The sequence below is a fragment of the Priapulus caudatus genome, unplaced genomic scaffold, assembly GCF_000485595.1.
Source record: "Priapulus caudatus unplaced genomic scaffold, Priapulus_caudatus-5.0.1 Scaffold354, whole genome shotgun sequence".
Classification (NCBI taxonomy): domain Eukaryota; kingdom Metazoa; phylum Priapulida; class Priapulimorpha; order Priapulimorphida; family Priapulidae; genus Priapulus; species Priapulus caudatus.
The window spans coordinates 80,982-93,845 of NW_014577415.1; the positions used below are offsets into that span (position 1 = coordinate 80,982).

General features: G+C 43.2%; 1 protein-coding gene across 1 annotated transcript; it reads left to right on the top strand.

Moving 5' to 3' along the window:
• The first annotated feature begins 5,468 nt into the window (after positions 1–5,468).
• Positions 5,469–8,074, top strand: LOC106809437 (beta-1,3-galactosyltransferase 5-like). The gene is made up of 2 exons (XM_014812516.1): positions 5,469–5,614; positions 5,922–8,074. Exon 2 carries the CDS (start codon positions 5,973–5,975, stop codon positions 7,107–7,109), a length of 1,137 nt encoding a protein of 378 aa, XP_014668002.1. The 5' UTR covers positions 5,469–5,614; positions 5,922–5,972; the 3' UTR covers positions 7,110–8,074.
• Positions 8,075–12,864: the final 4,790 nt, after the last annotated feature.

Sequence of the window (12,864 nt, forward strand, 5' to 3'; positions counted from 1 at the left end):
AGTGCCTGTGGCACAAACGATCATGCGATTCTACAAGCTGCACCTGACTTCGTCAGACGAGCTAAAAATGAAAATAATGAATATTTTCGGCGGTGGCTCTGACGGCATGCGGGCGGTGGACGGTAAACTCATACCTCAATTCTCATGGCCTAAGAATAAGCCATAAACAAATGATTTGTTGCTAAAAAACGTGTTAACTAACACTAATCAAGTTGATTATGCATAAAATGTAAAAAGCATAGATATAATTATCATGAGTCGACTGTTAAAAAACTTCGTACACAGCTGCAGCATAACTCACCTGTTCTCGATAGTGAGCATGTAATCTGGAGACCAAATCTGCCTTCAACCCTAGAAGAGAAATTACTATGTCAATCAAATGTATCCATACACTAGGATTTGGATTACGCTCTGATATAAACGTAGTAAAAACGTTTCAAAGATTGAACCTTTTTTTTTTCAATTTTCTAATTAATATTAATAATGTATTAATACTAATACTATTATTTACTAGGGCTATAACGATCCACCAAATCGAATCGGATCGAGAGTCTCTTCCCTCAATCCGATCCTCAATATTTTCCCCCGTATTTTCGATTCCACTTCACTGATCGATACCAAACTTTTCTTGCTACCAAGAGAATAAATATTGGCGGCACTAACGGCTATAATACTTTATGGAAGTGTTACTCATCCAATGTACCAGCGGCCTGTGCAGGTATATATATATATTCTCTCTAGTTCTCTAGTCTATATCACCATTTAGTATTCATTGACAAATTTGCTAAATAATTATTATATGCAAAATAATGAAAATATAAAAAATAAGAAATAATATTTCAATATTTTGAATCGATCGAGAGCTAATATCGAGAACCGGATCGAAACTCAAGAGGCTAATATCGAGGAGAAGCGGCGATGCGAATCGAGAGGCTAAATATCGCAGAACCGCGATCGAACTCGAGAGGCTTACAGTCAGTTGTTACCTAGCGTAGCAGCGCCTAGGAGTAGTATTTATATTAACCTAAAAAAATATTCGAAATCAAATCTCATACTTCATGGCCCTAAGTTTAGCTCGATTGACGCCGTAACCTAATCACTACTAAATTTCGACGGCAGTTCAACTCCGTGAATAATAATGTCATAATAAAACTAAAGAGTTAAAGTTGTGGCGGCGAATACAAGAACTAGCACAAACATTCAATGCAAAGAGTAATACAGGAGAGAATAGTATGACACGGTTGAACACGCGTCTTTGCATAAGTGTTCAATATTGTAAATATTCTAGTTGCAATATGGCCGAAATGCAAATTATAGTCAAAATTTACCTGTGTTTTCGTACTATGATTCGCCCTTAATCAATGACACACCCAAATTACCGAAATCGGTATTGTTCTTCAAAATTATTCTGTAGATAAGCACTACCGCGTTCGCACAGTTCACGCATGCAATGCCAATGCTTTTAACGACTAAACTGCCCCATCGGATTGAGTGTCTATATTGTCTCAAGAGACGGAACTTTGGAAGAGGGCTCGTAAAGGGATATTAGCGAGCGAATGTAATAACAGACGCAACGATTTCGCAAAGCGGGCAGAAAAATGAGAATGTATGGCATCCACGTATCCATGGAGACAGCGCAGCCACGAAGCGGAGTCCAGCATACTCAACAGGGAGCCCGACCAGCGTAACACGCTCATAAGCACCGAGAATAAATGTACAACTGAAAATCGTAGGTGTTAGCGTCAAGAAGAGTTATATTGAATATCACGAACACGAGTAAGCTAGAGTTTCACGAAACACGGGTTAAGACAGATAGAACAAAACTAATCCCATAGTTCAAGAGTTTGTGTCTGAAATAACATGCATCTCATCGTGAAAACTGTAAGCGGAATCCGCGAGTGTCCAATTCAAATACATATGATGAAGAAGCTATCAAATACGATTTTCAGGAGTGAACATTAATGGTGTTCATATATTCAGAAAGGAGAATCAAGACGAAAAAAGAGTAACAAGTGTTGAAATATACTTTCCAATGCACATATTGATAGAATAACTGTCAAGCAAGAGAGAGTATATATAGTTACTTAGTTGACAAAACGACGGGACATAAAAAGCCTAGGTCATATAATTGCGATCTCTATTTTAGTATATGTCACTAAAGCGTTAGAACTATCAAATGTTCACAGATGAAACGACATACAAGCAAAGGTAAGCCGCAAATGTACAAGAACAGTGCGCACACCGAACCAAGATGTCGATTAAATCAAGCATGCAACTACAGCGAATACAGTGGTGGTTCATAAAGCCACGATATTGTTGACGTTAATTATGTTCAAAGCAAGTAAATAGGGAAATAATTATGGCATACGCTATGAAACGATCAGAGGCCCATCGGAAAGTGTACTTTAAGTCTACAACTCATAATTCTTTAGAATTCAATCCTGAAATTATCGCCCTTTTAACAGAAGTACCGCCATGCTGGAGAGCGTTTTGCCCAGTGTTACAAGGAACAAAAGCCACCTATCATTTAAAATTTTAATTATTCGTTGCGCTTGTATAGTTGTATTGTTGCGCTTGTATTGATGACTATACTCAAAACCTTATATATTCCATTTCATAATAATTTAAACATTGTAAATACTCGCTACATCTAAACCGCATTATGGACTACTGTACTTTTTTATTTATGTTATATGCGTACAACGAAATACGCTGAACAGCAAAGAGCCCGAGCCCCCCACTAACGAGGTTAAAACGAGAGGGACCGCAATGCCAGCTTCGGCAAATCTCCGTAAAGGGATTTTCGGCGCGGACAAAATCCGGCCAAGATGTAAAAAAAGGGGTGTATTGACTTTCACCTGGAATTTTCTTAAAAATGGGGTTTCCTCTTCTCTCTCTTTTCATCTTGAATATATATAGAAAACTTATACAATCCCGGGGACAAAATATCCTGAAATTGCCTTGCTAGGTTTTGAAAAGGCTTCATTAAGCAGGATTATTATTCGGATGTTATGGGGTCTCCAGAGGCAGGAATATAACCGTCGCAAAGAGATGCCCGCGAAAGAGGGGAATTCAGAGAGTTAAAGGAGCAGGATCCTGAGATAGGGTGCTTCAAGGGAGGAACGAGCAAGACGTACCGCTAAAATGACACTGATTGGGGGCCGGCAGCAAAGCAACCACTCTGTCCGCTGTGGAGCACAAGCCCCTATCATGCAGCCAGACATGCAGCTTGACAACAAAATGCGGTAGAAAGCAAAAATCTATAAAGACCGNTGACAGTGTTTAGAAGGGTTTATTAATGTGATCCAGGTAAGTTTTAGAGGTGACATGCAGTGATTAAGAATGGGGTTATTAAATTAATCCAGGTATGTTTTGTTCTGTGTATGAATTCCGATAAAATATCTGATAAAATGTCCTTGAATTCCCGATAAAACGTCCTTGAAAAGTCCTTGAAAAGTCCTTGGAAAAAATTTCAGTCCTCCTGTACGAACCATATGTCTAAAATATATATTATGAGTATGATAACTAATAAAACATTATTTACAAAATTGTATATACTATCAGTACATAATTATGAAAAATAAGCCTATTTTCAATCTGCATTTATACTTTCACTATATGTAGGGCCTACATCTGTATGTTTTGAAGTTTGAATTTGAATAGGCACATTGTCATATTAAATACACATTCCAAATCTTAGAGCACTAATATAACACCTCTAATTGATCAGTATTAATTGTAATACTAATACCAGACAGTCCAATCAGATAACTTGTCATTATATTTTTTTATTATTCCAATTTTATCTTTTCTGCCTGGATGGCAACTTACAAATTCTGAAATTACATTTTGTTCATCTACCTTGTCTAACATGTCTCGGTGCACATGCATGACCATTGCATTGTTGAGCCTTAACTGGGTCGTGCTCGGTCGGGGGGGGGGGCACTCCATATTATTGCATGGTAGGTATGTGCCGCGGGAGAGACCCCCATTTTCAACCATAACCCTAAACTTCCGTTCCAGTGCATCGCATTTTTAAGAATATCTCGTTCCATAGCATTAAGTTTAGTTATCATGCAGATCTTACATTTTTTGCCGTTCCGGAGACTCTAGTTTTTAATATTTCCGTTCCAGTGCATCGTACTTCAGAATACGTTGAAGCCGGGCCGTCAATGCAAGCATATGCAACGTGTGTGTGTTGTATGTGTGCGTGCGTGCGTGTGTTGTCTGTGTGTGTGTGTGTTGTATGTGTGCGTGCGTGCGTGTGTTGTGTGTGTGTGTGTGTGTTGTATGTGTGCGTGCGTGCGTGTGTGTGTGTGTGTGTGGGTGTGTGTGTGTGTGTGTGGGTGTGTGGTGTTGTGTGTGTGTGTGTGTGTGGTGTGTGTGTGTGTGTGTGTGTTGTGTGTGTGTGTGGGTTGCGTGCGTGCGTGCGCGTGAGTGTGCGTGCGTTTCATCTCTCTCCGTTCAAGTGTTTTTTTCTCCTCTACATAATACAACAGTGAGTGGTTCAGTGGCTAACTGCATAGATGTTTAAAGCAATCACTGTTCCGCCCACCCCCACAGTTTCCGGAGACCCCCTCTTTATAAACGTTCCAGTTGTCATAGCATGAATTGTCAACGAAATCCTAGTTCCGGAAGACCCCCATTTTCGAATATAGCCAGGTTCCAGAGCATACCCACATTCGATCAAACAAACATTATTTCAGAGACCCCATTATTCATGGTGCTGAGTTAGTTCCAAGCCCCCCATTTTTGACTTTGCAGTGGCACCATATAAACCGTACATAATTGTTTTCGTACGGGGTGAGTGCCCCCCCCCCCGGGTTTCATCTCTTGTAATATCAATATGTTGCTCCTTGGTTCCCTGCACAGAATTTTTTTTCAAAATAGTGCCACGGCTCAGTGCGCGTGCTTGCCTGTGGCGGCCCACTTACGGCCCCAACGAGAACATGCATTATGAGACCCCTCAATATGAGTCTTCATTACACGTGTTGTGTGCGTGTGCGTGGTACGCGTTGTGATACCGTGCGTCGTGCGTCCGTACGTGCGTCCGCTGTACGTGCGTGCGTGTGCGTGCATGCGTGATACTGATAGATCAGTGAGTGTACGAAGGGGCACTACCACAGAAATAGAAGAGAAGAGAATAGAATAGAATAGAATAGAATATTCTATTTCTATGGGCACTACATGGACTATATGCAGTTTGCTATGATCACGCACATGCGGCCTGGCAGCTCGGGCGCTAGATGTGCCCCTGTCTTCATTTTACTAGAGTACTAACAAACTAAAGAGACGGACGTGCGCATCTATAAGCGCGCCAGCGATTTATTGAATAAATACAGCTGGAGGGTTTTGCTGCCCTGGCGTTTATCCTACGCAGCAACATCGTTGGTACGGGTAAAGTAGAGGAATGAAGGGCGCTGCTGCCCAAGGTACGACCGTACGTCACATGACATATGTACGACCCGTCCGACGAGGTCACTCGCGGTTGCCATTAAATTTGAGAGGAAGAGTAGAGGAAATTGTGAACGCAAGATGTAGTGAGCAAGATGAGCAAGATGTACGTCGCACCACGCCATTACAGTCGTGGTGAATATGCACGGAGTCAAACGTTGTAAGCCCGTTATTGTTACCTAGTAGTAGTTTTACAAATTAGCTAACTTGCACGGCTACCAGCTTTGACGTCTTGAGACTTGAGTAGGCCCGTACGTAGGTATTGCTTCTGTATTGGCTCTAGTAATAGTATTGGGCTAACTCAGCAACTGCTACAGGCCCTACAGTGCTAGTAATAACTAATATGAATCTCATAAAGACGGTTTTTCATAATCCAAGTGACTGTATTAAAGAGATAATTAAAGTTCAGCTATATAATAATTTAGTGTTGTGTGCTAATTAATATTTTTCCGCCGTATTTTTTGCAGGAATTACATGAACAGTGAACCTGCTTAAATGCTACGTGCAGCTGTGAAGACATGATACCTAAACATCACCAGTGTGCCAACTGTCCTTTTCGGGTGCCCCTTGGTGCGAGAGCATGGGGTGCAGGTGAGGCTCTTCCCCCTAACCGGTGCTGCAGACAGCTACTTTGCTTGTTCAGCCTGCTTCTTGTGCTTGTCTTCGTCCTCATCGGCTCCGGCTACCTCGTCCCGTTTTACCCGGATCTCGTCGCCGCGACGTCTCATGGAGACGCCGCGGCATTTCGCAAGCAGTGGAAGATCGAGAGTCTTGTGGATGTTGGCGTGGAGCCCGGCAGGTTGGCCCTCGCGGCTCACCTCTTCAATGATGAGCCCGTCTGGGACCCTGAAGAGTTGGGCGACATTTCGCCGAGCACGCCCCGCTGCGCGCCGCGCACGCTCGCGCTCATCCTCGTCACGTCGGCGACAGCGAACGCACGGCGGCGGCGCGCGATACGCGAGTCGTGGGCGAAGGTCGGCGAGCCGGCAATCAAGGTCGTCTTCCTCGTCGGCGTCACGAGCGATCGCGACGTTGCCGCCGCCGTCGCCGCGGAGCGCAGTCGCCACAACGACCTGCTGCTCGGACGCTACGCGGATACGTACCGTAATCTGACGCTGAAGGTGCTGCACGGGATGGCGTGGGCGGCGGCTGCGTGCCGGCCCGACTACCTGCTGAAGACGGACGACGACTGCTTCGTGAACGTGCCCGTGCTGCGCACGCTGCTCGCCGCATCGCCGCGACGTCGGCTGTACGTCGGCCGCTCGCCGGCATCGCGCGCCGTCATTCGCGGCGCCGCGAACAAGTGGCACGTGACGCCGGCGGAGTATCCGCTGGCGGAGTATCCGCGCTACGCGAGCGGGACCGGGTACGTGCTGTCGGCGGACGTGCTCCGCGACATCACGCGTGCAGCTCGGCTCGTGCGGCCGTTCCCGAACGAGGACGCGTTTGTCGGCGTCATCGCGGCGCGCCTCGGTGTCGCGCCGATCAACAGCGGCCGTTTCACGAGCTACAGCGCCACCTGGCAGGCGTGCAACTACCACTACATCTTGCTGATGCATACGGTGCCCTGTGAGCTGCAGGCCAAGTGCCTCGAGATGGCACTCGAGGCACCTAATCGGTGTCCGAACGGTCGTGTCGTCACCGTGTGGCACTGACGTGTAACGCGTAGGTCGGTTGAGTTGGTGTAAGTATTGCGGAGTGCCGCTAGAACAGGCCGTGTGCCACTATGTAAAATGTCGGGAAAATTTGCGATTTCTTGTCGACGTTTTTATGAAAGTTCTCACTACCAGTAAGCGTTTTAGATGTAGGGTCTGTCACCAAAATTATTTTTCTTATATAAAGGATTCACATGTATGTAAGAATGATATTACTTTAATAGCAGTCTACACATAACAGTCTACAATCAGTAAAATCTGTGTATATATTCTTGATAGTACTCTATGTTGAATACAGCTGAATTCCAGTTGATACACTTCCATAGGATTATAGTTACAATCCTACTTTGTAGATTTTTTTTAGTCTTAGATAGACTTTTTGAGACATGTTCTTATAAATGGGCTTCCTATTTTGGTATAAGTAGTGGGATGCACTGAAATACTGCTTACAGGCTTAGGTCCAGATTTGACTGGGAGGGTAATTAGTCTTAAGAATAGCAACTTCTGTCATTATTTCTCAATTGCAGGAAAAGGGCTAGTTGTTGTTAGTCTAATAAGAAATTGGAAGAGGAAGAGGGGTTTGTTCAGCTGCATCATATATTTTTCAATACGTTTTTTTAAAATTCTGCATGAAATATATATTTTAGGTGTATTTCGTAGAGTATACCTTTTTTGCTCAATACATATTGACAAGAAGCCAAATACTAAATTTCAATACTGGCAGAAGAAAAGTGCCCACCTGTAAGCTTGGCATGCAGTTTTATTGAACAGCCGAGATTTGTATATTCAGTGTGATATGTTATATATATCAATTAAAAAAATGGAATGTATGTTTTTAGAAAGGCTGAATATCATTATTAGTTACCCATAATGTACCACCATGTATATAGGCTTAAGGCCCGTCTCCACACACGCGGCACAACACGACACAGCAAAACGCAGCGCCGTTGTGCTGAAAAAAATACATTGTGATTTCGCGCATTGTGTAATTATTATTGCCCGATGACGTCGCGTCCCTTCTGTTGTTCCTAACTTTCGCTCGTAATTATATAATGATGCTTATTTCACCCTCCTGATCACTGCTCATCTTCATATTTAATTGCCGCATCCGATGCCTGCTGCTTATAATTCTCATAACTGTTGCTGCCATCACGACCTTTCTTGTTGCAAATGGTCAGACTCATTATCTTCCACGCCCGCCCGCACGCACGCACGCACGGAGCTCTGCTACACTAGCATGAGTGGGATGCTGTATGCTGATGATGTGGTCTTGATAGCAGATAATAAAAGAGAACTGCAGGAATTACTAAATGTGGCGGCAGGCTTTGCAGACGACTACAAACTGATATACGGCGAAGACATTAAGTCTCAATTAAGTCATGATTTTTAATAATAATAAGGCGGAATATGAGGATGCAAATTTCAAACTAGGGAGGCTAAGTCTAAAAACCGTTAACGAATACACATACCTAGGAATTAAAATAAACAATAACATAGAGAACTGTGTCGAACTACATGAAGGTGATGTGCGAATAAAGGCAAGAAAATACCGAGAGATAATAGCAACGAAGGCATACTATAGCTGCAGCAGTTACTGGGTAGGGAGAGAACTGTGGAAGACAGTAGGCAGTACCTGCCCTAACCTATGGAAATGACATAATCATATATAAGGATAAGAAAAAGGGAACAGCTATATAGGCACTCTAGGCAAGCCCTTGAAAATACCCAAAACTAGCTTGGCAGGAAACTGTTAGGTGCCCCATGAAATATTGGATGAAATATTTACGCGGATATTGAAACAATAAGGGGGGAGCTTGGATGGTCCACGTTTGAGGATAGAGAAGCGAAGCGCAAACTTAAATATTTAGGGAGATTAAATTATATCAACATATCAAGAGTAGATAATAACACTAATGATGTATTATTATCTACTCTTGATTATATGGATGAAGAGAGGAAATGCAGGGGAATAGCGGAAGCTATCAGTGCAGGAAATTTTACGACGGATTGGAATAGACGAGTAAAATTCCTGGGGGGAAGGTATAACGAAGAACAGTTATTGATAAATAGAAACTGGGAAAACAGCGATTCATGGAACAATACGCGCGCGTACGGTGAAGAAAATCATTATAAAAGGCAGCACAGTCAGATGGAGAAAGGGGATGGTAAATAAAAGCACACTAGAGCTATATAAAGGGAAAACATTTCCTAAACAAAAAATTAACCTTTTACAATAATAATAAAATCGGCAGTAAGCTGCTGTACCAATGTAGAGCGGGATGCCTCCCCGTAAATAAAAGAACCAGGAGATGGTAAGGGAAGGAAAATTGCACGGTGTGCAATAAGGGAGAACCAGAAGACCTAAAGTATTTCCTGTTAGTTTGCCCGGCATACAAATTAACACCTAAGGAAGATCATGTGGGACAGCTAGGCTCCAAGAAGTGGGGTTCACCCCTGCACAGCTGGAGGAAAGGCAGGTGATGCTCACCATCTTGGGGCTAAATGAATATAGATGGTATGGGGATTGGGTAGAGCAGGTTAAACATTACGTAGAATCAGCCCGGAAGCTCCGAAACAAAATCTCCGGGTAAAGTGAAATTACCGGTGGGAAACTTCAAAAACAAAAAGGGATCGAAACACCGATCTAACCGTTTCCGTTCATACAATAACATACATATATGATACATACATACATGAAACCTATTGTGCATTTCTGTATATATATATTCCTTATGTTTACACTAATAATTGACTTTAAAACAAATTGTGGCTCTCTAGCTGTCGTTTTGCTGTGGTCGGAATGGGACGCGCCTGGAAAACCCTTCTCACCTGAATCCCCTTGGATGGCATGGGTGTGCTATATGACAGCAGATCAGGCTCGTCTTTAATTATTTACAAGCCTGCCTTTAATTAATTAAATGGCGTGTAAGTGTAGTTACAAGCATGCACGTAATTATATGAATATGCGTGTATGTATAGATACATGCCTGCTTGGTAATTCCAACCCATCAGACAAAGTCTTACAAAATTAAAGCGCGTGTATGTAACGTTAGCATGCATGCACGTAATTCCACACGCGCACCACCCGCGTTTCCACAGGCTGAGTCTGGATTTGGTTGGAATTACGTGGCATTGCTTGTAACTTTACACAGAGGCAATAAATCTAGTTGATTTATAGTATGCTATGCTTTAAGCATCCACGCTTGTAATTATTTGTCAGACTTTGGTTTGGTTGAAATTGGTTGAAATTGGTTGAAGTTGGTTGAATTGGTTGGTCTGATTGGTTGGCAATTACAAGCATGCATGTACTCTTCTACCCATACACGCATTTAATTACTTAGCGTCGCGCGCATGCTTGTATACTTTACATACCGCAGATTTCAATTAATTAAAGGCATGGCTTGTATACTAATTAAGAGCGCGCCTGATCTGCTGTCGATAGTGGCTGATAGGCTGCAACAAGCAGCCGGGCCGTAGTGGCCTCGGTCCAAAAGTGGCGACTGCAGAAATATGTAGCGGGCCGATGAGGGGTGTCTGGGGGTACTCCCCCAGAAAATTTTTGAAATGGCGAGAGCCTGTGGAAATGGTATTCCTCCTTGCATTTTCGAGGCCGATGTTGAAAGCAACCCAATTCTGATGCTTTAAATGTCTCAATTTGTAAATTTTCAAAGAAGAAGGTAGCTAAAGCTGATGTTTTGACTAAAGTATCTACACATGGTTGCACAGTCCTTGAAAAGTCGGCTTGAATTTGAGGGGAGTCATTGAAAAGTTACTTGCAATTAGTAAATGTTGGATTGTTGTGCTTTGAAACATTGCTTTGAATTTCAACTGAAAATGTCCTTCGAATTCTTCATGAACAATGTCCTTGAATTTTTTAGAAGAATCGCTTGGCCTGTGGTAAAAATACCAATTTTGTAGGCCCCTACTCAATACTGTGCAAGAACGCTCAAATAAAAATTGGCGGTTAAATGGAGCTTAAAAAGCTTAGGCACGATAGACAGTTAATATGATGATCAATACAATTAACAGTAAGTCAGTAAAAATGCCGTCAGTAAATCAAGGTATGTTGTTAGAAGTGACCGTGTTTAGAAGGGTTTTTATTAAGTGTGATCCAGGTAAGTTTTAGAGGTGACACTGCCCCACGTGTTAAAGAATGGGCGTTATTAAATTATCCAGGTATGTTTCTTGTTGCTGTGTATGAGATTTCCGATAAAATACTGATAAAATGTCCCTTGCGAATTTCCGATAAAACGTCTTGAGAAAGTCCTTGAACAGAGTCCTTAGGGAAAAAATTGTCAGTCTGCTCGCTGTACGAACCATGCATATGTCTAAACATATATTATTATGGTATGATAACTTAATGAAAACATTATTTAAAATTGTAATATACTCATCAGTACTAATTCTGAAAAATCAAGGCCTATTTTTCAATCTGGCATTGTCAGGCTCCTTTCCTATATGTAGCGCCTCGCATCTGTTATTATGTTTTTTCGAAGTTTTGAATTTGAATAGGCACATTGTCCCATATTAAATAGCCATTCCAAATCTTAGAGCAGCTGGATATAAAGCACCTTGTGTAATGTGACATCAGCCCTTCTATCACCAGGAGCAGTTGCCAAGTCAGCATTATTATCTCTGTCATTATACTTTTTTTGCTTAACTTCCAATGTTTATTCTGTTTTCTGCCTGAGAAGGCAACTTACAAGATTCTGAAATTTACTTTGTCTCATCTACCTTGATCTATACATGTGCCTCGGTGGGGCACTGCTCGACATTGCTGCATTGTTTGCTGCGTCGGGGGGGGCCACTCCTATAATTGCATGGTAGGTATGTGCCGCGGAGAGACGCCCCCGCAATTTTCAACGCCTAGACCCTAACTTCGCGGTTCCGCAGTGGGCATCGCATTTTTTAAGAATATCTCTCGTTCCAGAGCATTAGTTTAGTTACTCATGCAGACTCTTACATTTTTTGCTCGTTCCGCGAGACCTAAGTTTTTATATTTCCGTTTCCAGTGCATCGTACTTGCACGATACGTTGAAGCCGTGGCCGTCAATGCAAGCATATGGCAATCGTGGTGTGTGTTGTATGTGTGCGTGCGTGCGATGTGTTGTCCCTGTGTGTGACCAGTGTGGTGGTGTTGTATGTGTGCGCGGTCCGGTGCGTGTGTTGTCCTGTGTGTGTGTGTGTGTGTGTGTGTTGTGTGTGTGTGTGTGGTGTGTGTGCGTGTGCGTGCGTGCGCGTGAGTGTGCGTGTGCGTTTGCATCTCAGGCAGTTCCGGAGACCCCTCTTGTTTAAACGTTCCAGTTGTCATAGCATTGAATTTCACGAAATCCTAGTTCCGCCGACCCCCTTTTCGAAACATAGCCAGTTTTCAGAGCCATACCATTGCAACAAACATTATTTCAGGAGACCCCCATTTTCAGGTCTGATGTTAGTTCGGCAGAGCCCGGCCATTTTTTGAGCTTTGCAGTGGCACGTACAGTATACTAGCCAATTATAGCCATAAGTGGGGGTGAGTGCCCCCCCCCGGGGTTTCATCTCCTTGGTATATCATACTGTTGCTCCTTGGTTCCCTGCAGATTCTTTTTTCAAAATAGTGCGCCACGACGGCAGTGCCGGTGCTGCCGTGGTGGCGGCCACTACGGCGCCTCGCAAGAGAAATTGATATGAGACCCCCATATGAGTTTCATTACAGCGTGTTGTGTGGGCCGTGTTGCGTGTGGCGTGCGCTGTGTACGCGTGCGTCCGCCGTGCG